This window comes from Myripristis murdjan, chromosome 23 (genome assembly GCF_902150065.1).
Source record: "Myripristis murdjan chromosome 23, fMyrMur1.1, whole genome shotgun sequence".
In the NCBI taxonomy this organism is placed as follows: domain Eukaryota; kingdom Metazoa; phylum Chordata; class Actinopteri; order Holocentriformes; family Holocentridae; genus Myripristis; species Myripristis murdjan.
The window spans coordinates 1,293,229-1,320,318 of NC_044002.1; the positions used below are offsets into that span (position 1 = coordinate 1,293,229).

General features: G+C 40.0%; 1 protein-coding gene across 1 annotated transcript; it reads left to right on the forward strand.

Annotated features, from left to right (window-relative positions):
- Nucleotides 1–13,974: 13,974 nt before the first annotated feature.
- il17ra1a (interleukin 17 receptor A1a) lies at nucleotides 13,975–25,596 on the forward strand. The gene is made up of 11 exons (XM_030046069.1): nucleotides 13,975–14,248; nucleotides 14,685–14,709; nucleotides 15,480–15,626; nucleotides 16,437–16,558; nucleotides 16,749–16,875; nucleotides 18,150–18,197; nucleotides 18,290–18,435; nucleotides 19,991–20,065; nucleotides 20,217–20,298; nucleotides 21,779–21,895; nucleotides 22,044–25,596. Exons 1-11 carry the CDS (start codon nucleotides 14,153–14,155, stop codon nucleotides 23,549–23,551), a joined length of 2,493 nt encoding a protein of 830 aa, XP_029901929.1. The 5' UTR covers nucleotides 13,975–14,152; the 3' UTR covers nucleotides 23,552–25,596.
- Nucleotides 25,597–27,090: the final 1,494 nt, after the last annotated feature.

Sequence of the window (27,090 nt, forward strand, 5' to 3'; positions counted from 1 at the left end):
AGATATCAGCATTAATGTCCACTTCCTCCTAACAGCCTTTTCAACATGTCATCACTCAATTTTGTAAACTGGAATATATGTGGAATTTGTTCTCAGGCAAAAGAATGGAATTATTTTGTATTTAATTCCATGTAGCTAGTTATGCTGCGTTCCACTGGGGAATTGTACCTGTGAATCACGACTTCAAAGTCTCGAGTCACGACTTCAAACCGTTCCAGGCATAACCGACAAACATTCTTGTTACAACCGGCAATGGCGGAATGTGCTGTGAGCATGCTTATGTTATTTAATTTCATACACTTAACAGGTAATGATATATGTAGTATTTACAACATAAAGTTAAAAAAGTACTATTTATCTCTACCCAGTACAATATTTCTCATCGTTGGCTACTTGAAGAACAACCGCCTCCTGTTTGTGTACAAAACATAAATTGCATGACGTCGAACGAGGAAGTTGGAGTACGTTGAGCACAATCGAGTTCACAGGCGTGAATTCACAGGTTTGGCTATAGCCCCGCCCACTTTTAACCAGTAAATCACCAGTTACGGGTGGCCTGGAACGCAGCATTACTTCCCAACACTATTACTCCCCAAAGCTGAGTATTACTTTAAGTCAGGAGCCACAACAATCAAGTGTTTGTTATAAGATAATTAAGTCACATTGCGTGTTTCTCTACCATTCTCTAATACCCCATGTATTCTTTTTTCTTTCTTTCTTTCATTTATTGTTATTTTTCATATAGTTTTCCTGGAGCTCTTTCCCCTCACTATTAACATCAATGTCTGATATGATTTTCATTTTATTTACCCTTTTGCTTTTTCCTAACAAGGGTGACCACCTGTCCCGCGTAGCGCATGCACGTACAGCGTTTGAAGCCCGTATCACGCGTCCCGCAAATTGAGACCGTCCCGCATAATCAATGCTTGCTCTCTCAAAAAAAAAAAAAAAAAGCTTGCCCAGGGGATCGGGCGATGCGCGTTAGTTTTTCTCCTCCTGCGCTGCTGTGTGCTCATGCCGGGGTGTGTGTGTGTGTGTGTGTGTGTGTGACTGAGGAGCACACACCCACCGCGCTGTCTGAAGCGTAGCGCGGTGAGAACAAAGTTAAAACAGCCGAGCACTGACATAGATTGTGTAACAAAGCGAAGAGTTGCCACTCCTCTATTTTCACTGGCTAACAGCAGCACACTGGCTCAGCTTGTCTATTCAGAGAAGAGGTATCACTTCAGCTTATTTTTCAATCTATGTTATCACATGCATACTACTGCTCATTCATTGGTAGCTGAATTTTTAGGTCTATTTGATAAGCAATTTACATTTTTAAAATAATAATAATAAATTAACATATTGTTAAATTAAAAAAGCCAACATGATGCAGGTCAAAGACTAAAAAAGACTATTGACTAAAACTAGACTAAAATACTTTGGATTTTCTTTGACTAAAACTAGACTAAAATGCCAAGACTTTTCATCGACTAAAATGTGACTAAACAAAAAAGAATTCAAGTTGACTAAATATGACTAAAACTAATAAGAGCATTTGACACAAGACTAAGACTAAAATTAAATTGAAAAATAGCCAACAAAATTAACACTGTTATAAGTTATTTAATTTTATTTATATTTTCCATTGCAATTCACTCACTTTAAATAAAAAGTAACTCTTAAGTGGAAGTTCATCAGTCAGTTAATTGAAATATTTAAAATATTATGAATATCTTTTATTTAGAAAAAAAAAATACATTGAAAGCTAAGGGCTCATTAACAAGGGTGGCCTATTCATGAGCATACAGCAGCAATTACATATGTTAGGGGAACAGGGCAACATTAATATACCATGTAAAGTGGTATCTGCTAGCAATCGGTAAACCGGTATCGGTGAGTCTGCCCGCCGAGTGGGGGCGCCGTCACACCGGGCGGTGTCCCACATTGTCCCTCAGAATCATACCCCTTGTCCCCCATTGGGCTTATTAGCAGGTGGTCACCCTATTCCTAACCCTTCTTCCTTTTTATTGTTGCCATTATATATGTATCTTATCTTCCTACTGTAATGAAAAAAATGAATTCACTCAATGTGCTACTACCTGTTAACCTACCCATCTGCTACCTGTCATTGTGTTGTTGTCTACAATGTTCTTTGACTAGTTATTGTATGCCCATATATGAACTTATCCAAAAAAAAAAAAAAAAAAGCCATCAGAGAATCCAGTCAGCTTGGCCATTTTCAGCATTTTAGCAGAGCATTCTTTCCATGCCAAGCAGGTTTAATGCTGGATATCAGGCACCAGCTCACTCCCACGCCCATTTGCTATCAACAGCTACTCTTAAGCTCTTCTCTAAATCAGGGCATGAAGCGCCATGAATGATGTTGTTTATCACACCTCCTTTTTATAGCAGTTCTCCCAGCAAAGAGGTGTTGAAACGCAGATGAATCAGAAGAACACAGTGAGCCAAAGCAGAGAGAAAAAGAGTTGAGTTGCTGGAGGGAAAATAAGCCCAGCTGCTGGCTCCAATACATATTCTGCACTAATTTAGTCACCTGGATCCATAGGAAATTAAAGGTAACAACACTGAGCAAAACAGTTTCCATATGCTGCTGCTCCTCGTACGCTTCGAAAAGGTAACATCGGAGCTTCCTGAGGAGGACAGATGAATATTATGGACACAGACATCAATAGCCAAAATAGGCTGAATGCTAGCCAGTGGAATTTAAAATGAGTCTTTTTCCCACTTGGGAGAAGGGAGTGGGGTGGGGAGAGGGGGGAAGGAGGGGGGTTGCTGTACATGCAACAGACCATAGCGAAGCCTGGCTGGATCCATAATAAGGTCAGAGGGTTCTGCCTGCTACAGAGGCCTGGAATCTGTTTGATGTAGCTATAGTGGCGTAATGGCCAACATGTGGGACTGGTTACAGCTCGGGGAAGTGTGTTTGTGGATGTTCGGGGGAGGTATAAAAAGCATATGGGACATTTGTGCGAGGATACTAATCTTTAAAAAATGGGCTTTGTGGATTTAGAAGCCGGCCAGACACCTTTTTGAAGCATATGACCCAGTACAGACCCAAAGAATGTCACCCTTCTTTGGATTCAAGATGATCTGCCATTCCTTTAGTATGACATTTTGAAGATACTGTTTCATTTCATCCAGTGGGGTGTCCCCGAAGGATTTCCTGAAACAGAAAAAACATAAAAAGTAGCATTAGTCATTACAGGGAATATAGTTCAGTGTTTCAGGGTGTTTTCACACATGCCTTGCTTAGTCCGACTGAATCAATCTCTGGTGTGTTTACTCGCTTGGTTAGGTGTGAAACCGACAATCACACTCAGCTGTTGACCATAACAACCAGACCATGACATTGAGTACGTTTACATGCACACCATATTCCGGTTTGGGTCAGTATTCCGGTTAAGGTAACTGCACTGCAGCAACTGGAATATTCCATTTACATGTTACTTGGCATGTTCCCGTGTTTCGGCGTATTCCACTCTCTTACGTAATGCGACACTCAGCCGCGGGGGGCAGCAGTAAGCGTATAGGCGTCTGGTCTGCCGGAAATACAGAAGAAGTCTTCTTCTTCTTCTTCTTCTGTTGCTATTTCTATGTTTTCTCCCATCGATATATTCCATGATATTTAAGTCTTTGATCAGCTGAAGGCAGACTGCAGTCTCCTGGCTCTTGCTGCTTTTCGCCAAGCTGTAGTGTGCGCCATGTCGTCTTCCCCGCTTGTAGTAACCATAGCAACAAAGACGTCCCAGAATTCCTTGGGGCGTTGGAATTCTCTCCAACCGGAATATGACCTTAATCGGGTTCGGTGCGTGTTTACATGACTCGCACGCAAACGGAATATTGCGAATATTCCGAATAATACCGGAATATGGTGTGCATGTAAACGTACTCAGTGTTGAGATGGTGGGTTATAAGCAAACTCTGGAGAGGTTCATCTGTGGTGTGAACATGAACAGACCTACGTTTGGTTTCCGATGACACAGTTTGAATTCTTTGCCATGTTAAATCAAACTGAATCAAATGACCAATACAACTATTATCAGATATTCCACTGATTCCAACCACACCAACAGATGTATGAGAACGACTTTAACTATGGGCTTAATAAACTGGTCACAAACTCATTTGAGTGGCAAAGCAGCACGCTAGCATCATGCAGGCCTGAAGAAGAGCCTAGCAAGCATATCAGGGATGGTGACATGCAGGAATTGGTTCGTATCAACCTAAACAAGGACAACATTTTCAAAACAGGATACCATTGTAAGGTAAAACATAATATTAAAAGTGCTTTTGAACTGACATTCAGGTCCCACTTTGACAAAAAAGATGCAAGTAGCTGCTATGGATGAATACAGAGGTCATCTCAGCTCTCATTTTGGCATTATATTTACACAGGTTTCAGTATCAGGCTGTGGTATCAACATCTGTTCAGCATCAAAATGTTTGCTCTGGTGGTGTAGCATACCTCCCATTGGAGAACTCACACATGCATACAGCATCAAACACCCAAATACCTCATCACATACTTCAGTAGCTCTTAAACCCTAAACCACATGGTTTCAGCGCGGGTCCCACAAAGAGCTCATGCTTCCAGACCGGCTCTGCGATAGCAAAGATAACCTGGGCCATTCAAGGCTGTGGCGAGCGGCACACCGCCAGCATTCCTCTTTGCCATCCACAAAGACTCCAGCTATTTCTCGACCGGTGATAAGGGGAAAGTCAGCGCTGAGATATGGCATGTTTGTCATCTACCACTTACCGTCTCATTTACCTGCACTATGGCACGAATAACCCTGTGCAGGGCAAGTATGCTAGGAATGTATTGGAGGGCAATGTAATGTAGAAAGAGGGAGATATGTGAGAGGATGCCAGAGCAGGGCGGGGGTAGCTTGAGAGATGGGCACAGACATGGGGATTGGGTTGTAATTGTCCTGGCACGTTCCCCCCAGCAGGCAATCTTAACTACCAAGTCAGAGGACTAGAGGTTACTTTAGTCAGCAGAGATGTGGAAGAAAGGCCATCAAGTATCTGACTTAGCAGGTCACAACCTTTGCAGCCTGGTATCAGAATGCCAGGGATGCCAGGCGTGCTGTGCATTAGCAGTGAGAGAAAATAGTTCCTCAACAGTAAAGGACTGGGTGGAGAGGACTCAGCTGGAAACAGACAGCAGTGTGATGTGCAAAAGGTTGTGTAGGCTGGGGGAGTGGAGGGTGTATTCACTTACCTTAATCTCCGTCAATCCAAGTCCAGTTCCGAACTCATGGAATTATTAGTGGGCTTTAAGCAGAACATTGTCTTGCTCTGCTTAAAGCCCACTATTAATTTCCAGAGAAATCTTTTCTTACTTAAAGGAAATTTAAACTTTGGTAGAGTGTTAGGTTGTGTAGTTCCCATGTGCGTGGATACCTGACCTGAGCCCACTGGAGCCCATTGGAGCCCGTCAGGACCTGTTGGGACGTGATGGGACCCAACTGGTTGGGTTGGGTTCAGACAAAAATTTAGAGATTCTGTTTGGGTTTGGGTCAGGCTTGGTCACATCTGCATTATTTTAGTGAAACTCCAGTGTAAAATAACTAGAAATGATGGACCTACTGTCTGTTCTGGCCAACTTCCTGTATGGTCCTGGGGTTTACATGATGACACTGATGGCAACACGTAGGCTCTTTCAGGCAACAAATGTTACCTAGTGATGGAGGACAGGCAAAATCTGCTGCTCGCATCGGATTCAGACACACACACAAAAAAATGCTTGTCGGGTTTGGGTGGTGCTCGTTTACTATGCTCCTGTCTCGGGTCGGGTTCACACAAAAATATGTGGCCGGATCCGCACTCTAGTTCCCTCGGTGTGATATGAGTCCACATGATGGTGAAATATCCTCATCAGCTGCTCTGTGCTCCTCTGGACTGCTAGTATCCATTATTTGTGTGTGATTACAATTTGTGACAGTACTGTCAGCTTGTTCCTCCTGGCACAAGGTTATTATGAGGACGTTTCCTGCTGACACTACCTGCTGGATTTACTCCCAGTTCAGCTGGAAAATAAAAGGACAGACATTTATTTCAGGACTTGTTTTTTACATTGTCATAATGCACTAAAAGTTTCATTTTGACAGCAGTTTGATGCACTATGGAAGTGAATGGAGAGCCAGAGGTACAGTATTGTGGATTAGCAGCTGAGGGGAGCGCAGAGAAACTAATGAGGAGATTTCACCACCATGTGGACTATATGTGGATTATACAACCAACACCAAAGTTTAATTTTGCTTTAACCATGACCAATACCTGAGCCTAGCCTTAACAAATTGCTTGAGCTGCCTAAATCTAACTTCAACACTAACCTTAACTCCAGCATCGGTTTTTTACTGTCATAAAGTTAACTGTTAGCTAAGTTTCTAACATGACAAACACATGAAAATACCCATTCCATACTGTCACATAATCCCTTTTAAGGGAGGAGCATTTAACATTTACATTATTTGTCTTCAATCTGTTTCAGAGACAACATTTTGTTAGGCTGTGTTGACTCCTGACACATGAGGCCTGACTCAGACCAGCAACATAAGTTTATTATGGTGCTGTGAGAACAGCCAGTAATCATTGTGTAAAGATAGAAAAAATGTTTGATTGGGAGTAAATTTGGCTGACTTTGTTTTTTTCCAGTGCTGCCAAATGTCAAGGAGACAAAGTTTTCATTCAGAGTATCAGAGAGAGAGAGCCAAAGAAAGAGAACCTACCTTGTTGTTCCTTAACACAACAAGAAGGCAGTCAGGAGAGAGCAGAGCTCTGCAGCTGGGGGTTATATTAGCTGCAGTCACACAAGGATAAATGAGAGTGATACTTTGCTGCAAATTCAATTCATTTTAGTGAAATCACTACAATCAGTGGAATCATGGGAGATCACAGCAGGCAGTAAAATGAATTCACTCAACAGCTTTGCCTAGAATTCAAATTTGGTGAACTTTGACCCACTAATGTGTGGCGATGACTAGAGTCCTGCTCAGATCCAGTTTTAAAAAATTGGTATCGGACCCGAACCTGCAACCCAACCCTGGACCCAATCTGTTACCTGCAACTGTCTCAAAATCAGTTCCATGTGTGGCCTTGATCGCGGTTAGCCTCAGCTGGATGTTGTTCAAGGGGGCATCACAGGGGGGCATCACAATAAAAAAAATCATATGAAATCATTTGGAATGTTGTACAATGGAATTTATAAAATTATTCTGGTCAAATTAAAAATAAAATGACAGCAACACTGAATATGATTTTTGTGTCCATTGCAGAAACCTGTGACCATACCCCTTCAATGCTGATTAGCCCAAAAAGTTATCCCAACAGTATTTCTGAATAATCCCCCTGTAAATTACCAGCTGCTCAATATATAACTCAACATGTAACATTTCATTTTAATAGGATCAAAGGATCTTTTTCCCGACTCACTAAGTTGTGTAGTTCCAAAACCAGATTATCTTTTTCGATTAATCCTTTGAAACCCAGGAGCTAGGCAGGTAATAATTTTGAAAGGTTTCATTTCATTTCATTTCATAAAATAAAATAAAATAAAATAACAAAAAATAAATAAATAAATAAATTAAAAAAAATAGATGTTTAATTTTCATTGTTTTTATTTCTTTTTTTCCCAACAACATTTGGGGTAATTATCTTGTTTAATTGAAATATATTTTCATTTTCTTGTGATGTTTAAAAAATAATTTCTTGCTTATGTTTGGGTCATTTCTTGCTAAGTCACTCATCTTTTCTTCCCATGTTTTTGTGAGAAATCAAGTGAATTTGTGCAAGGGTGAAGCCAACATTATTTCTCAGCATTACTAAACTGACACTATACTCATCATAAAACCCCAGTGAGTGATTGGGTGTGTGTGTGAGTCGATCCGGTCTTTGAAATCCATGAAGCTTTGTTCTTAGGTCGATAATTCTGCCTGCACCTGTAACCTTTAATTTTCTATTGAATCAGCCTGAAAACTATCAATATAGCAGGCTTCAGATGTGGCCTTTGTGAATCAGGATATTAGTGGTTTCTTTTCTGGAGAGAAGTACAGTGATTACATAACAAGTCTCCCTATGTGTCCCCTTTCTGTCTGTGTGGCCTGAAACCATGTTCCCAGCCAAATGCACTTATCTCATTCTCCCCTTCAGATTCTTGCTGGTTAGATTAAAACAGTTTAGCCACCAAAGAAAAAAACCCTTTGATTTAGACCACACATGCCAGCTTAATGGTCAAATGAAACAGTGGAAGCAAAATGGCCTTCATTTATCAAGATTACAATCTGAAATGTTGGTTTTAACGAGACATTGTGACATGGAACTCGTTAAAGAAATGCTAGAATGTTCAGCCAACACTCCTCTGTGTTTGGTTTCAATTTGATCACAGGCTTTTGTGCATGTCTACAATGATGAATGGAGAGCATTTGAGGAAGACTTTGGAAAAATGGACACTGATATATTTTGCATTCAAAAAACAAGCTATGTAAGCACACAGTCCTTTATTAGACCTTTAAAAGGACAATTCCAGCATGGCTGCATTTTTTCAGTTCCACATGATGATGGAAACAACTTCTAATTCAGTGGATAAACTAATTAATCACTGTGAAACATTGGGAACACTGCAAGAGCTGACATGAGACAAGAGGGGGCGTCTTACTTCTGCTCTCTGCTTTTCTTGTATCTGCAGGATTTTCCTGTATAATAATGATAATAAAATCAACCAACAGCTAATGCCGTTAAGTTAGTCCCTGCCTTCTGTCAGTTACAGCCAAGTCAAGTCAATAGATGAACCAAAATTTAAAAATTTTGAGAAATTTTTAATAAATTTGCCAAAATTTCTTCAATTCTGTTTTCACTTTGTCATTGTGGGGTACTAAGTATAGATTAATGAGAGAAAAAAATAATTTAAACAATTGTGGCATCAGTCTGCAACATAACAAAAGTGAAAAAGTGAAGGGGGTCTGAATACTTTCTGGATGCACTGTAGCTTCGTCAGTTCTACTCAATAGATTAGGCAAAAAGAGAGTGTAAAAATGTTGTGCTTCTCCCTCTTAGGTTCCAGTGCTAACCTGCTTTTAGGAGTCTCAAAGGCTTCATCTGATGTCTGATGTGCAGAGACGCTAAAGGCATGTAGAGTCACCGCTGCATGTCAGCTCTAGCCACTATTGAACAGCAAATGGCTCAAATTATCTGTAATTGGAGGAAGAAAAATCAACTTCTTTATTTTCCAATTTTCCATTTTTGGCTTTTCCTGGATAACCTGAACCCAGCCTGTCCAGCTTCACATGCTGTTTCTCAGTCAGGGAATTAGCCTGTCAAAGCTCGTTGAGCACCTCAGTGTTTCCCAAAGGCTGAGCTACAATGAACCTACTGTTTCTCTCCTTGCACGACTTCTCAGACATGATATCATGGCTAACAAAGATAATTATGCCACCTGACCTGAGGAGCCTTGCTTGGAGGTTTATGGAGCAAAGTCATGTTTGACTCATTACTTTTTAAAGTTTATTTATTTATTTATTTATTTTAAGCCTTGTGCTATGTATATGATATTTTATTATATGACTTTGATCTAATTGGCCAGTTTAGTTTAGTTTAGTTTATTAAGATCCCCATTAGCTTTTGCATAGCATCAGCTATTCTTCCTGGGGTCTTTTCATTTTCATAAGTGACAATACAAACCCACTGTATACCACACATATTTAACATAATAAAAAAAAATGCATTCTCAGGTCAGTCTGGTTTCTAATCAGTCAGCTGATTTGTAATCACCCATGCAGTGCCAATATGAAGTGACACAAATTCTGGGAAAACTGAGTTTAGAAAAGGTTTTCCTCTTTTGCATGGAGAATTTTCCAATTTTTGATGATAAAATCATATTATAAAGTTAGCTATCACTACCTAATTTTTAGCTGAATTCGTTGGATATTATTTATAAATCTATCTGCAGGCTAAATGTAGTCTTACATACAATGTTTTAACCTGACAAACGGACACAAGACTAACTGACAAGAAAGCAAACAGCTGTCTGTGGAGTCATCACATGCATGGAAATGGCGTAACCAATCATAATGTGAAACATCATACGTAGGCTAAACACAGGTGCACAGATGCTACCAACAAATGCATCTGTGGTTAAAGAGTTCTGCAACAGTCCAGCTACAGATGATGGCTCTAAGGGCGCAGCTCTGCAGCAGTGTAGCCCAGTGGGTGCCAGCTGCAGACAGTTTTGCAGTTACAGTGAGCTGAAGTGAAACCATGCATGCTGGCTGTAGATGCCACTATTTTTGCACTTTTGCTAGAGGATTGCCCAGTTTATAGTAAGATCATTTTCTATCACATTTTTCATGTTCATGCATTTTGAAAAAATGATCTCATTTTACCCCTAGCTGTCTTGCAGGACAGTGGTGGTGCTATCTTCCTCTCATTGTAAGTGAATGCTGGATACTGGCTCGCTGTATGTATGCACCTGTAATAATCTGAGTGGATTAAGGCAGTTACTTTTGTGAATGTTTGACAGGGGAAGGAGGCTAAAGGAGCATCCAGCACTCAGTAACAATGAAAAATAGATGATTATCTCATATTCTCATGCTTTCGGCGTGAGAATATGACATAGGGGGCAGATTTAAATTCCTTTTCCCTGATTCATGCGTTTTTCTTACATTTTCTTCACATTTGCCTCTTTTTTTTTTTTTTTTTTAACAAAGCCAGAGAATTAAATAGTCTCTCTCTCTCTCTTTCTTTTTTTCTCTCTTTCTCTCTCTCTCTCTCTCTCTCTCTCACACATATGCATCCCAGCTAGACTCTGTAGCATGGTGGTGGCATGGTACAGTTCATCAGCTAGCGTCTCCAGCAAACATGCAAGGATTCCTGTCAGACATTTCAGTAAGCATAAGATAGCGGCTCACACGTCTACCCACACATTCTCACACACTGTCCATAATCTCACCGTCCCTTGAAAAGAAGCTTTGTCTTCTCTTGGGCAGGCCTAATCTCTGTCCATGCTGCCATAACATCAGTGTGGACACCTGGATCCACTGAGGGTAGCCCTCATGAAACACAGCATGCACAATTTCCACATTTGATATCAGCGCTAAGCTATCTGCTGTTTGCCTCGGCCCCCATGGAGAAAGCCCTGCTCTGTGGTCGCCTCCTCTGCTTTAGCAGCACACTGATCCATGACTGTTACTGAGCTTTCACACTCTGCCTGTCAATCAGCCTGGCTTCCAACTACACCCACCATCATATTTCACTTTCTCTGCAGGCTGTGGGTGTTTTAACTTTTAGGCATTTGCAGATCAAGCTGACGGGACCAGGTGCCAGGACAGTGTGGGATGGGATATAAAGGATTCGTTTTTGTTTGATGTGGTGATGGGTGGTTATGAATAGGGCTTAAGTGTGAGAAAGCAGGGTTTAATTTCAGTGTAAGCTGCAGGACCATGTCAGTAATGACAAGATAAATATAGAACATTCTTAAATGGCAGCATGCAGGAATAAAACTCGTACAGGATTAATAATTTATCTTATTAACTGAATAGAAGAGAAACTCATCATGTCAGTGATCTGATCTAAATCAGTGGTTTTCAAAGTGGGGTCTGGGAGACACTGAGGGGTACTTGATGGGCTTCCCCAGCAAAATGAAGACAAGTTTGATTTTCCTATAATTCACAAAGAAGTGACTTTTTTAATATAAGATTATTTTAACATTATTTTAACATCACCATATGGGGTCAGAGGAAAGAGGACCACATTAGAAATACATTTTGAAAACTCTTTGTGTTGTCCTTGATTTTAATTAATGTGTGCCTTTTATGTGGGCTGTGCATTACTTTTGATTGTTGAACAAAACAAAACTAACTAACTGACTCACTTTGAATCCATTTGTCATTATGCAACGGCGTCATCTAAACATCTTTTCATATCGGGGCACCTCAGGCAATATCACTTCAAATGTGGCCATGTGTTTAATGAGAGCCAACTTTGAAACCCACTCTACTGCACTGACTGCAGTGGCCTATGGAACGTTCAACTAATGCATTTTCGATGATGGTCTTGACTTGCCACCTGGTGGTGCATAGGACAACATGCATGTGACTCCAGTAGTACCCATGCAGAAACATACCCACAGAACTTGAATGGCTCTGTGAAGATACCAAATACAATCATGGCTGGTGAGCGAATAGTTTGACCAGGAAAAAGGCTAATTCACCACTTTCCGAAAAAACACTGATATGGAAAATGAACATTTCCCAGTGTATTCCCCCTCTACTTCAGTCAGTGCTCACTTATGTTCTGTGGGTGCTTTAACCCTCCTATTATCTTTGGGTTCAAATTGACACCATTCAATATTTAATGTCTCTAAATATACAATTAACATAATTTTTTCTTAATATTTAATGACTTTATCTGTGTTTCATTGGAGTCAATTTGACCTCAGGCTGTTTTAACAGTATAAAACATTTAAGAAATTTCAACATTTTAGAAACAGTTGTTTTATTTGTTTTGGATGACACTGAGGAACTATAGCATTCCATTTTTAGTCCTCAAAAACCTTCCTCTGCTTTCGGCCCCTCACCTAACTTAACCACAACTGTAGTAGGGCCAGAGCAACTGACAGTTCATATGACATTTGGGAGGGAAAAATATAATTCCCACAAGAACTTTGATGGGTAAGAGTGGGTGGGGGATTATTTCAAGAGCTGTTAAAGTAATCAACAAGACACAAAGTACCTGAGACATAAACTTGAATAACATATATATTTTTTTTTTTTTTAAATTAAAATCATTCTCTGGATGTTTGATTTACTGGGGTGAAACTTACCATGGTTGTTTAAAAAAAATTATCAAATTTGAAGGTAACAGGGGGGTTATTTATTTTGTAGGCCTTTGAACTTTTCTCGAGCTAAATCTGAGGTGTTCATGGATCTCACCTGGGCACGGCAAGGTGTGGTGCTTTCCATACCTTTATGTCTTATATTCACCTGGAAAAGCTGGATGATCTTTTTGATGAGGATGTTTTATGACACTGGTATTGATAAATGCGGTGTGGTGTGGTTGTGATCCTGCTTTTCGCGGAAGACGCGTGACGCAGCAACTCCATTTAATTCAGTTTGATTTCCGCCTTGGTTTGGGACAGCACCCCTGCGTTCCAAATCGCATACTTATACTTTTTACTTTTAATATGTACTGCAGCTGCCCTTACAAAGTATGTAGTTTAGTATGTATTGGGACATACTAATTCTTTTTTTCCCTACTAAATAGTATGGTAGTATGGGTATTGGAACGCAGGGCAGGTCGCTTTTCAAGCACTCAGTAGTGTAGCCTACAGAATCACTTGTTTGTCAGACTCAGGCTCGCAGCGTTGTGCGTAGTCTGCACACGTAGCCTGGCAAATGTCACAGAGATGATCTACAATTATACACGTTCACACACAAATAAGCCACCTGCGCGCACGCAGCATCACCTCCGTCATAAGTTCTTTGGTGAGATAGTTAGCTTAGGCCTACCTCACAATTATGACAGAGGATAAAGGGCTTATGTTTCTGATACAAACTCCAGTCTAAGAAAACACGCTTCTGTACTCTGTTTTATTCAGAAAATAACAGGAAAACTATGTCTCCGGACTGCCTCCCACACAAGGGAAAGGATTACATATGCTGCTTTTACGTGTCACGGGAAAACGAGAGACGACGTCTCATGCTGACAAATACCATTACCAACTTATCCAACTTACTGAAGTCTGGGTCCACGTGCTATTTAGGAAAAAATGAAGACATTAACGCTGATTAGATCACTTGAAGTCAAATGCAACACTAGCTAAATGCAAGTGTTTTAAGTGTGAAATGACAGAGGCTCTACTAAAATGGAAAAACTTCCAACAGTGTCCTCTTCTTGTACAGAGTTTTGACGTAATTACCTGTGTTCCCATGTGACATGAACGCAGCGCGCTAGTTATCGTAAAGGGCTTGACATCTGCATGAACAGCAGGAAGTTTGACAGTAATCATTAACAGCGTCGCTTTCATGATGTTATCATGTTTCTCGTTTTGACCGCAGCGATTTTCAAAGTTGGTTGAAATGGTTTGATACGCTCGAGGAATAGTTTGTAGCGTGGGACTTGACACCGGGATAATATTAATAGAGAAGAAATGAGGCTTCACCTGGCAGGTTTGTTGGTCGTGTTCGTGTCCCTGTCGTCGGGAGCGGACGTCTTAAAATGGCCTCGTCACAACTGCTCCCAGCAGGTAGGACACGGCTTCTGGTCTCAAGTACGAGGCTCCCTGTTCACATTACAGACCTCGTGGCCTAAAATATGGACTTATTAATGTAAGAACTGGCCTGTATGCTGATTAGTGACATGTCAGTGTTATTTTGTATTTATTTTCAATTTAATTTTATTTTTAGTTTATTTTTTTGGTGGTGTATAACGGTGGTAATTTGTTATTCGTGTTTTTTTGTTGTTGTTGTTGTTTTTTTTTAATGTATTTTCTCTCTCTCTCTCTCTCTCTCTCTCACTCTCACACACACACACACACAAATACTTGGTATGGTATGCATATATGCGTGTATGTATTTACATATGTGTATGTAAATAATAGTTAATATTATTGATGTTGTTTTTGTTGTTGTATATTCTACATGACTGTATTTTCTTACTCATGTCTTCCTTTCTTTCCGTAGGGTTTGGATTGTACAGTCAAGACAAGTGAGTGCACATGATACTCTACCTTCATTAAATCAGTTTTTGTTTCCAGATGTTCACCTCATTTTGAGGGTTAGGTCGTCATGGCAGCTGTCTGTTTACACTCTGTACATGATATTTAAGCTGAGAAAGAATGAACTCACTAACAGTCAACAAGGGAACAAAGAAATAGTACATGGCTGTGCTGGCTGTTTACTGGGGCAGGTGAAAGTACAACAAACCAGGAAGATCCAGGAAGTTTTGCTCGCTTGGTTTCATCACGGTCTGACAAACACTGAATCATTCTGATACCAGCCGTGGGTGGCATTCCACCCAATACATAAGGCCTTGTACATAACCCATAAAAGCACAATAACTAAGCAAACATGTATTAAATACTGAAAATACCCAACAAATACTAATAAGCAATAACATTCAATAAAATAATGCCCAGCTCAAATGCCCAGTTCAAAGTCACATTCAGTACTGGGATGCTGTAGTGTTGCGCGGGGAGAAGCTGAGTGGAAATGGACATGGGGCTCAGAAGGAACTGAGGTAGAAAAGTCTTGCAAGGTAACACAAAACTATTACAAGGGAACGTAAAATTTCTTGCAAGAGAAACCAAAACATACTGCGAGGGAACGGGGAAAAAAAATCTCACTAAGATCCTTCAGGGGCTTCATAGATAGCATTTAGAACATCATGATGTAAAACTGTGGAAGCCAACAGTCAGCAGCTCTTTAAGGCAGGGTATGTGTTGTTGTAATCGTGCCATGGAACTCTGTCATTCTAAGGTAACTGCATGGACGAAAACTGGCTGGATCGGAGCAAGTACACACCCAGTGCTCCGGAGGGTCTGGAGGTGGCCGTGCACACCAGGCGCAATGAGAGAGGAGACCTGGTGCCTGTGTTGGTCGCCCGCTGGAGATTACAGGACGACGGTGGGTTAGCTCTGTGAGAACATCTTTAGGATGTGTGTGGACAAGGATTTTCTGTAATACCCTGGAAGTTGGAGGTGTATTCCAGGCAGGAATAATAAATTTTCACATGCACATTTATCACATCAGGAAGTCGAGCTGACAGAAAAACATTAGCACAACAGAAAGGAGGAGCATCTTTCAGCCATGGAAGTGCTGTGGCTGAGTCAGGAAAAGACATGGAAAAGCTGTAGAATTCTACTTCAGAGCCACAGATACTGTTGTTTGATTCTTGATTTTTTTTTTTTTTTTAAATAATTCTTCACCTATGATGCACAGTTCTCACATAGCCTTTCTGTCTCAGTAAGTTCTGCTGACACTGTCACCTTAAAACTGGACTTCAGTCTGTTTTTCATCTTCATTCATTAATGTTAATTAGCATAATATTTCTGATTTCTGTGTTTGCTTTGACAGTTGTGTATGTTTATAAAGCCTCCATTTGCTCTGTCGTTTGTATCCATTTCTTCTTTTGCTGTTAGCTATTGCTATTTGCTGCTGCAATGACCCAGTCTCCCCACTGGGATCATTCAAATTAAAAAAAAAAAAAAAAAAAAAAAAAAAAAAACTTTCAGAAGATGTACTTGAAACTTTCAACCAATAATGAGGTGATAGATACTTGAAATGAACTTAAATTTATTTGAGCATGTTGCATATTTTTTCTTTAAAGCTTTGGCCAACATACACTCAGTGGCCACTTGAATTTGTACTTGACTTTGTTCTGAGTGTACATGAGTCATTCCAGGCGTGACTTGACTGATCACTTTGTCTCTTCAGGTAGTATTTGTTTCCTGAATGCCACTGAGCTCCATGTTCTAGTGGTAGCCACCAACCAGAACCTGTGTGTTCGATATATTTTCAGAGATACATTACCACCGAGGAATCCTGCAGTGGAAAAGGTGGGTTTCTCCCAATAAAAATTGCATTCTACATGCCTTTTCATGTTTGCCTCCACTAAACATGCTGTAACTCTAATTTACCTTTGCTGTATCAATTTACCATTTGCCTCTGTAATAACTTATATTAAATTAATATGATAAAAGTTTAATGTCACTTTAGGTCACAAATGCCATGATTTTGTTGTTGCAGTGGTCTTTCTCTGCAGACATGGTGTTAGTTCACCCTGGTCAGGAATATCTGGTCTCTGTTGTCAACATCCCCAAACCAGAGCAGGGCCACACCAACTATGACCTCAGCAAAAATATCATTGTCCCTGGTGAGTTTGCTTTACATGTCTTCTAGGGGTATTTATTTTTCCTGTTTGGCAGGCTTATTTTCAATTAATTTGGTAGACATTATGAGAAATGACATGAAATTCTAAATATATATTTAGAAACACACACACACACATTTATGTATGTTTGTGTATGTACATATGCACATATAAACTAGGCAAAAAAAGTTCTGCACTGCTTTTTCAGTCTATAATTTCTCCCCTTTATTTATACCCAATAGTGTAATAATAGTGTTGCATCTTATACCATTGTAAAGCCTGATTCAAAATCCCATTCAGTGTCCTTTCAGTTAATCAAAATTCCCTTCAATGTTCTTCTGTTGGTAATTTAAATTGCACTCACAGGTGTACCTAACTGGCACTTAATTGACAGCATATGGCAAAATGAGAAAATGAATAAAATATTGTGCTTCCCACCTGTTTAGCTGTGTTGCCTCATCCTTACAGTTACACCCTATTGTAAAGAGGACTGGCATTCCAACAGTATAACTCACAAATCCAATTGGTCTTATTACAGGGGAGAAATGATCAACTGAAAACACACTGAATGGGATTTTGCTCCCCTCAAAAAAAAAAAAAAAAAAAAAAAAAAGGTGTGTGGGGGGTATCTATAGATATAGATATAGATATAGATTATAGATATAGATATCTATATATAGATAGATATAGATATAGATATATGGTACCATACCAGTGATTTTGAGTATTTGGTCCATTTACTATATTTTCCCCACATTTTTTATTGCAAGAAACCGCTTTGCAAATCATGAGGCAGTACTAAAGATTTCACAGCGTATAATCAAAATCCCTTGATTTTCAAATAATTTTTGGATGAAACACCCATCTTTTAAAGTTCTGCTTTCGTGGCTAACAAAGTCATCACTACTCACAAACCACCGTTGATGACAGTTTCCCTCCACCCAATTTCAAGTCAAATCAACACACAACAGTGCTACGGCTTTTAGGAAAACTAATGTGGATGATTTTTTTATGGGGATGGAATAGTGGTGTGAAGAAAGTTTGAAATCTCTGAAAGTTAATTTTCATGAATACGAGCCAATGGCTGTATAAAGGTAGGAAAAAGTTCTAAAATACGACTGCTCATTTTGGGAGGAGATTAGCAGAAATGTGATATATATATATATACATTTACTCAAATGCAAAATCATTTGTATGGTCCTTTAAAATATAGATAGCCTCTCTGAAACCAAGTTTGTGATTCATATTAAAGCTCTAACTGATTCTAATTTACTCAGACTGCCGAGACCCCAGAATGCTGAGAACCAAGTTTTGTATAGAGAGCGGTGAGTAACAAGTGCATCAGTTTCCATTCACAGTATGTAAATCATGCATGCTACTGTATGTTGTGACATTCTGGCTTGTTAATTCACTGCAGGAAGTCTTTGGCAGCCCAATATAAGCCTGGCTCAGGTCCAGGGAGGATCCATGCTCGCTGTCAGCTTCAATACTGATGAATTCGCTAACAGATACATAGTTCTTGTTTCCTGCTCCCATATCCTACATTCAAAACAGATACACAAGGTAAGGACACACTGTGGTGAACATTCAAGTAGTTTTATATTTTAAGAATTGCTGTGTAGTCAGCTCTGTCAAATGGAAAATAAACGCACTTCCCTTCTCAGTGATTTGACCCAGAACATTACTGCATATACTTGTAACAACATCCCGCATTTTGTACCTTACCCTAGTTATTCTACCCCAGATTCTTTCTCAAAACAGGAAACTCAGCATCCTGCCTCTTAATGCATTATGTTTTTTTTTTTGTTTGTTTTTTGTTGATTTTGCAAAATGCTGTTCATTATATTTCTAAACCGCTAAAATGTATGTATCTCAGATACAAAGAGACATTTTCATGGTAACTCATGTTATATCCTGCCACTCAGTATCCACAATACTGCAGCTTGCAGTTTTTACCTATGTGCCCATTCTTGAGTCATTTAGCACTGCCTTTCAGTAAAAGTTGTTGATTAGAGAGCACTCACACCCAGCATGTTTGGAGCAGTTATTTGAGCTCTGGAAAGATTAATCCTTTACCAGTTAAATTGTCTAAGTGAGAATGTCCTTTGAAATAAGGTAACACCACGTAACCACACTGATAAAGCTAAAATGGGAATCGTAGTCCTCCTTCCAAAGAACTGAGACACCATTTGTTAGGGGTTAACATAAACCAAAAGCAACTATGGGAAGCAACATCAAGTTTGGCAACCAGCAGTTCCTCATGCAAACTTAGCACAAGGAAAATGTAAAGAAGGAGGAAAGAAAATGTCATAGCGACAACATTCCAAATGTGCACTGGTGCAAGACTTCGATTCACTAATATTGAAGTCAATGGGACAGGCTTGGAAAATCCCACTATAAATCACTGTACCTCTGCTTTAGAACCCTGACAGGACAGAGATTCAACTATAGGCTATAACAAAACATACTTGACATGACGCGGACTGGTTGATTGGTGTTTGATCAAATGTGCACATTATGTTGTCCTTGTTACTGGTCTGCCCAGCAGCTGCAGAAAGCCTGGCATGAAGCCCAGCTCTGACCACACAGTGCTAATGTTAGTCCCACGCTAGTTTAGAATGTACAGTATATCAAATATGACCTTGTTAGCAATAGACAAATGACTCATAATTCCAACACCAGTCCTGGCTACAGCACTAACCTGTTAAATAAGGCATAAATAGAGGGGTAGCTAACTCATTTAAAACAGTGACAATTAACAAACTGTTGCACACCTGGCACTAATTTGGAATCACACGCTACTCATATTTTGTCCTTTCCTTTTTTATGGTCTGGCATAGGAAAATGTTGCAAGGCCAAACTACAGTGGGGACTGAAAATCATATTGAGCTATTTCTTTGTGTGTTCCAAACTGGCATGAACACCAGAGAAAGTCACTCCCAGGGAAGAATGCAGACAGGTCCATCATGTACAATTAAAAATACAGGGAATGGATTCACATCTGGATTCAATTCAGAAGGTCAGAGGAATCTCACAGGGCCCCAGAAACTACATTAAAAAGAATGAAAGAGGTCCAGTACATTTATGTGCATCATAAAATCTTGATGTTTTTCTCCAGAGCAATCAGACATCACTGAGTTTGACATTCAGTCTTGAACTCTGGCCAAGATCCTGCTGCCAGTATGATGCTGAAGTAAGTTTTTCAAAATCCATTCTTGAATCATTATACTGCTTGCTGTTAATATTTCTTTAAGTTACATTTTACAGCTGACAGTTCCTGTTAGTCTGCATAATAATATTTCACCCTCAACTCAGGTATAACATTATCTGTTACTTTGTTGCAGATAAAGCCTATTTTTTTGCAATGTGGCCAAGACTGTGTCCGGCGAAAGGCAACCTTCAATATTTGTCCCAGCATATCGAAAGGTATTGAACCCATTTTAGTCATTTGCATTTTGATGTAGGTGAGATTTTAGCAGCAAAAGTTCAGGTGGTTATAGTTGATGAAAACAAAAATTACAATCTATAATTATTAAAAACTACAAAATTATAATCTATATAAATATTATAATCTAATATTTATTTTGTATCAAGGCTATTTATATTGTAAGATTAACAGCAAAGTTTGCCCATGCATCTGTTCCCCCCTGAACTGAGGTCAAGAGTTGTCTTCCCTCATGTCCTGACATTTTTGTCTCTTATTTGTTGACAAAAATGTAATTATATGAAGCCATGGTTTTTGTCAACAATGGTTTTTGTCAACAAAGGCTTTTGTTTAGTTTTCGTCAATAAAGTATCATTGACAAAAACGTTGTCATAGTCAACAAAATGAACACTGGTGTCAGATATCAAATATATCTAGGTGGGTAAATGACTGGACATTGAATATGTTGTTTCTGTTTGAAAATGACAGAAACAACAGCAGCTTTATTTGAGCTGGTATAGAGGATATGACCTGGCTGTCAGCATAATGTAGTAGACAGGTCATTTCTGTGCTGTCTTTGGGAAGTGATGATTCAGCCAGCAATATATGATAACTTGTATTTTAGATTTTGTAGTTAGATACACAGAAAAAGATCAAGCTATTTTAAAGTTAGCTTGTCAGCTATTGAAAAGGTTAAATCTGGACCGCTAATTGTCACTCTTTTGTCAACAAATCTGATTCGCACAATAGTGTATAGTGAAGCGAGCATAAGTAGTGACTGGTTATGTAAGGGATAAACAACGAGTAAGTGTGCGTCAAACAGTTTTAAGGCTCGACATGGAGTTGGAAAACCACCCAACATGGAGCAGAGGGTGGTTCACCCGTGTCATGCCTTAAAACTGTTTAACGCACACCAACTCTTTGTTTAGCCCACTTACACCATGGTCATTTACCAATAATATAAGTGAGTTGAACTAAATGTGCAATACACAGTTTTAATGCACTCCCTCTGGCCAAGAAGAAAAGAGTATTCACCACGGTATTATTCAGACCACGGTATAAAATATGCAAACAATACCAGCTGTTTTTGCTAAATTGGTTTGCCGGCTATAGTTAGCTATTTTAAAAAGACATAAACCACAAGTTAGTTCAGATAAAGTGAGCTGATTGTCCAGCCACAATTCAGTGTTTTTGAGTAGACTAATGTCTTACATAATCTGTATTTAGAATCAAATCTGCTGTATTGGATAATTTACTTTTATAAACATTACTCAAAGAATCAACAATAATATTTCTTTGTCTGGTTGTTATATATTTAGGCATAATGTGCATACAGCCAGCCTTTCAGTGAACCTCCACTGATGTAGCCATGTATAGTTGGTAGGAGATACGTGCCACTACTAAAAAGCCTCTGTTGTTACTATGTTTATACTGTAAAGCAGCAGGATTGTTGATCATGAACCTCTGCTCTGATTCCCACAGAAAATCCACCAGATGCCGCACAAAATGTCCCTGCCTACACATTTGTTCCACTGGGTGTGGTCTTGCTGTGTGTAGTGATTGGATTTATTGTTTATTTTCTCTGGAGGCACAAGTCAGGTCAGTAGAATATGCAGTACATTTTCATTTATGTCTCTGAGTAATACCTATAAAGTTACAGAATTACCACCCTAGTTTTATGATAATACAGTTTATACCTTGACATAGTATTTGTGCCTTTTTGCCCAAAATACATTTTGACTTCCAGGCAAACCCGCTGTCACTGTTGAACCAGGAGAAGGGATAAAGACACAACCTCTACCTAAACAACCTCCCAAAGTGCTAGTCATCTACTCCCAAGACCACCGCCTCTACAGGGACATAGTGTTGAAGCTCTGCGCCTTCCTCCGGGCCAAGTGTGGCACTGAGGTGCTTGTGGACATGCTGGACTCCAGCTTGGTCAGCACCGTGGGTCGTCTCCGCTGGCTGGAGTGGCAGCGGCAGCAGCTCAAAAATCCTTCAGACAAAATCCTGGTGCTGTGCTCACGTGGTGTTCAAGCCAAGTGGAAAGCCGTGTGTGGTCATGGTCGGGTGGTCCTGAGAGAAGACGTACTCTCCCCTACCGATGACATGCTCACCCCCTTCCTCAACCTATTTCTACCTGACATGCACCATGCAGGCATGCTGGGCAAATACATGGTTGCGTATTTTGATGATGTAAGTAGCGAACAAGACGTGCCGTCGATTTTTGACATTGCAGTCAAATACAAGCTGATGAAGCATTTTGAAGAGCTGTATTTCCGCATTCTGGACATTGAGAAATATCAGCCAGGTCAAGTAAACCACATCAAGGGCATTGGTGGAGATGAATATTTTAACTGTCCCTCGGGTAGAGACCTTAGGAATGCCATTGAAATCTTCCAAGCGTACCAGTTGGAGAATCCTGATTGGTTTGAGATGGAGTGTGTGGACAGCGAGGAGGAGGTAACAGCTGACTCCAGCCCCCTCATTGACCAGCTGCAGATTCCACCAGTCCTAGAGTGTGTTCCTCTAATCAGAGAAGGGCCTCCTGTCTACATTCATGAGGTAGAAATAAATCAAAACAGCGAGGGTGTTCATATTGTAACCCCCAAACTGAACCCAGAGTGCAATGAAAAGTCAATAATGGAGCTTGTGCCCAGGCTCAACTGTGAGCATCAACATCTATATCCATCAAACCAGGCTGGAGTATTTACAGCTCACCTTTATCCTCACAACCCTGGCATAGGTTCTTTCTACATGGCTGAGCCTGTTCTTAACAGTCCACCACCACTGACTGAGAACTGGCTCCACCTTGAGGAGAAACTCATAGGTCCAGTTCCCATTGAGCAAGAAGATGATGCCCTCCTGCCTGTGAACCAACCTGCACTTCAGACAGACCAGAGAATGTCAGCCCAACAGAAATCTCTCAGCTTGAGCTCTCCAGAAGCACCACATGTAGGCGTGCAGGTTGAATACCTCACTCCATCAGATATCAACCATTCCCAGCCTGTTGAGATGGAGGAGGAAGAGATTCTGGAGCCTTGTGAAAAGGATCCAAGTAGTGGATCTGATCAAGGCTACATGTCCCAGCATGAGTCCCATGCTGGGGAGGATCCCCTGATGGCTCTAGCAAAGCTGCAAGAGGAGCTGTTTCAGAAAAACTACAACTACACTGACACAGGCCCCAAAGCTTCTTTGGGGGGAACTGATACCTTTCCACTGTCACATCAATCTACAGTGTTCAGTCCATTCTAGGGGTCTTATGTGATAAACTGTTGTCATTTACTTTTTTGGCATACTCATTTCCCTCAGTCTGCGTCATCTACTTATAGCTCAGTAGATAATTTACTACATCTCCAAGAATACCTTTTACATTTCTTGTTCTGTTGTCCCCCAAGAGAAGGAATTTGAACTTTCAGTCAGAGGGAGTGGTGTGACATATAAATATGTTGTAGCTTATTAGCCAACTAGGTTGTCGTGTATGTGATCATTGTCATTATGCTTACTCAAAACACAACATGGCTGCATGATATCTACACTTCCTTGTTATTTTTTCCCAGCAACTCAGTGAGCCTCCTGTGACAAAATGTCTGATGTACAATAAATAAACCTGTCTGGTAACCACTGGAGTTAACAGACAGGTATAACAAGGTAGAGCCAGAGAATTCAGGCCTGCAGGAGGAGAGAGGAGCTGTTCTAACATTCATACCAGGCTAATGAAGCAGGCAGGTCTTGTAATCAGGTAATACACATTTGTCCTCTGAAGAGCAAGCAGGCAAAGCCAAAACAAACAGAACAGCTCAGCAGCAGCCTTTCCCTTCTTTAACACACATCATACCAATCTCTCATCCATACAAATTAGGACAGATTACAATCACAGTCCACAACTGCTGTCTAACAAATGAGCTCTTTAGTCACAGCTAGCACTAACACCAAATCCATTAACAGAACTGCTGTCTACAACACTCTGTAATGGTCATTTCAGCCCCTCAGCTGGCACCACAGTTCTCTGTGCTAAGCCCACTCACACACAGCGTTGTACCCTTTCACTAACCTAAAGAAATAAAATTAGTAAAATGAGCACTAGTTGGCCCTGCCACTGGCAGCCTAGAGTTTAGCTCCTGGAGGCTAACGATAGGTGAAGTGTATTAGCTGATGAATTTACCAGGACATGGACAGTTGCAGCAGGAAAGACTGGCCCTTGTACAGTTAATTTGTTGGTATAGCAAGCATGAAATGCCTCCATACTATTGATGCTTTGTTGTTACCTCCCCCCATGCCAGACTTCAAGCAAAATGGTCAGGTCCAGTGTGCCAATTTTCAAAATGTAGTGTGACAGCGAAAGACCCGCCCCTATTCTGCCTCTGATTGGCTAACCGTAAGCCTAACTCAACCCCATTACCTAACCTTAACCAGCCTAACCAACAAATCAGGTGGTGTTTCTTTTATGAATATTTATAAGCCCTCCCCTACTGCACTACATTTCGAAAATTGGCGTCCAGCATGGCTGATGCACGGCATAGTTCATGATTGTAGACATAGAAACATAGAACTGAAATGAACAGAATTACCAATACCCAGTGGAGCTATTTTAGTCAATAGTGGACTAATATCCGATATCAGAGTCAGTCAGTGCATTCCTAATTAAAACACTGAATCTATTGACTCTTCCTACTCTTGAATAATGCAGCAGTAGGAAAACTGAAGTGCAGAAACTGTCAAAACTAGGATATGCACAATGTATTTTCACCATCATTCTCATTGCATTCAGCGAACAGGGCGGAACAATGGATTGTGGGATACACCAATATTTTCGAGGGAGGAATTAGCAGTAAATGAAGGAGAATAAATTTAATTTGTTTAACACAAGTTGAAATTCTTTTGGCATAAACCATTTTAAGCCAGTTTGTGGCATTTTTAGGATCCCCCTTCGACAAGTGCAGCACATACTGTATCTTGTGGTAGCATTGCATTCTGGTCTGTTGGCAATTGATTTTCCTCTAAGACCTGTCCTCTTTACATTATACACAATATCACTTTGTACAGTACTTTTCATAGATTTATTTGTTTTCAACCACATAATACTCTGTTGTACATCTACAGTACATAGATTTGATTATATCAATACAGATATACAGTACACCACACAATTTTACAGGTAGAATTTGCTTTTTGTAAACAATAGCAATTTTTCTTTCCCCTCTAATTGATTTTGGAGAAAATGATAGCCCATATAATATCAGGACATAGAAAAGTGTTAGCATTGCACACACATTGTGTTCTCTCATCATGTGTAAATATTACAACAAAGAAACAATTGAACCTGTGTGGCCTGATCAGGTCCTTGAATATTTTATGTCCAGGAAAGCAGTGTCCTTTGGTAGTATTTGTGTGATGATGCACTGTGCTTCTTCATACAGGTTAAAGGCCTACTGTATTTAAGTTTAGGAGAAAATTAAAAATAGTCCTGGTTGTTGTAAGCCTCATGTGCAAATCCAAATAAACACTGTTACAGAACCCTTCCAAAGCATAAGGTTACATGTTGCAAACTTGTTACTGGCTTAAGGAAATGATATAAAATAGTATAAAACTTTTAAATACTTTGGCAAGATCTGATAAGCAACAAACAAATGCAAAAGCCATTTTCCTGTCTCATAGTGCAATCTGAGAAACAAAGCCAAGAGAACCATTAACATCCATGAATAATATAATGTACTGTAGCCAATGCGCTAACACAAACAACACACAACTGCTCTTTTTGTGATCCTCTATCTCCCTGCCTTGCTCCCTCCACAGAGAGGTGAGGGTCAGATACAGAGTAGCAACCCTGGAGCCGGTGGGGATTCTGTTGCCTCTTTTCGACCAAGACAGATCTGGTTCTTCAACTGGTTCTGTTCAAGATTGTTGGAACCAAGGTGCTAACTAGTGAATCAGCCTGTGTTTGCACCAGTTTGGAGTGGAACCACTGTGACAGAGTTGTCACTGCGTCACTGGCCACTGACTCTAGCATTGCCTTGGCTGAGTTCAGCCCCAGTCTGCTGGTTTGTTACCCAGCACACCAGGAGGAATTCATAATATTCCCCCTTGTTATTCAGTACAGTGCCACTTTTCACTAGGTCCTTTTTGAACTCCTTGTACTCTTACAATTTTTTTAACTTGTTGAAATCTTTGTCCTGGATTCTACTGACATCTAAATGGAAAACAACAGTTTTGTTTTCTTATCAGGCCACTGCATGCTGTTTGATTTCTCTTGTCACAGTTCCCACTTAAGGTATTTTTGGTTGCTGATGGGAACCAATGTTTCTAGTTGATGAACCAATTTATTTATGTAATATTTCAAAATTAAGTCCATGAACCGGAAAGGAACCAGCTCCTTGGTCGAAAAGGCCTAAGTGTGGTGCTCAAGGGCACTTCAGCAGAGCGGGGCTTGCCTACATGATACATCACACTGCTTAAATGACAGCATTGCTAGGGTTAGATCACATAAAAAGGTCCATATTAAAAAGGCAATAGAGGACAAAGTGGAAATTGTCATTTTGTATGCCATAGATTAGCATCTCCAGCAACTGGTGTGTAGTCCAAAACCTATATGGAAATATGAAAATTTACATCTGTGTTGAATGGATATCCATGAGACATATTTCATTTGATGGATTAAAATACATTGACTAGTATCAGTGCTGTGTATTATAATCTTTTTGTTATTTTTAGTATGGATTTTAGCAGACTATAGTGAGCAACCTCTCCTTTATCTCAATCTCCTGAGTGTGGTGTACATTAACAATATTGAGATT

What these genes read in the sequence shown, in the direction of transcription:
- il17ra1a (XM_030046069.1), top strand. Translation starts at nt 14,153, where the DNA reads ATGAGGCTTCACCTGGCAGGTTTGTTGGTCGTGTTCGTGTCCCTGTCG. An exon ending in GGATTGTACAGTCAAGACAA is followed by an intron (nt 14,710 to 15,479) that starts GTGAGTGCACAT and finishes TGTCATTCTAAG; the next exon opens with GTAACTGCATGGACGAAAAC. An exon ending in TCTCTGGAGGCACAAGTCAG is followed by an intron (nt 21,896 to 22,043) that starts GTCAGTAGAATA and finishes TTTGACTTCCAG; the next exon opens with GCAAACCCGCTGTCACTGTT.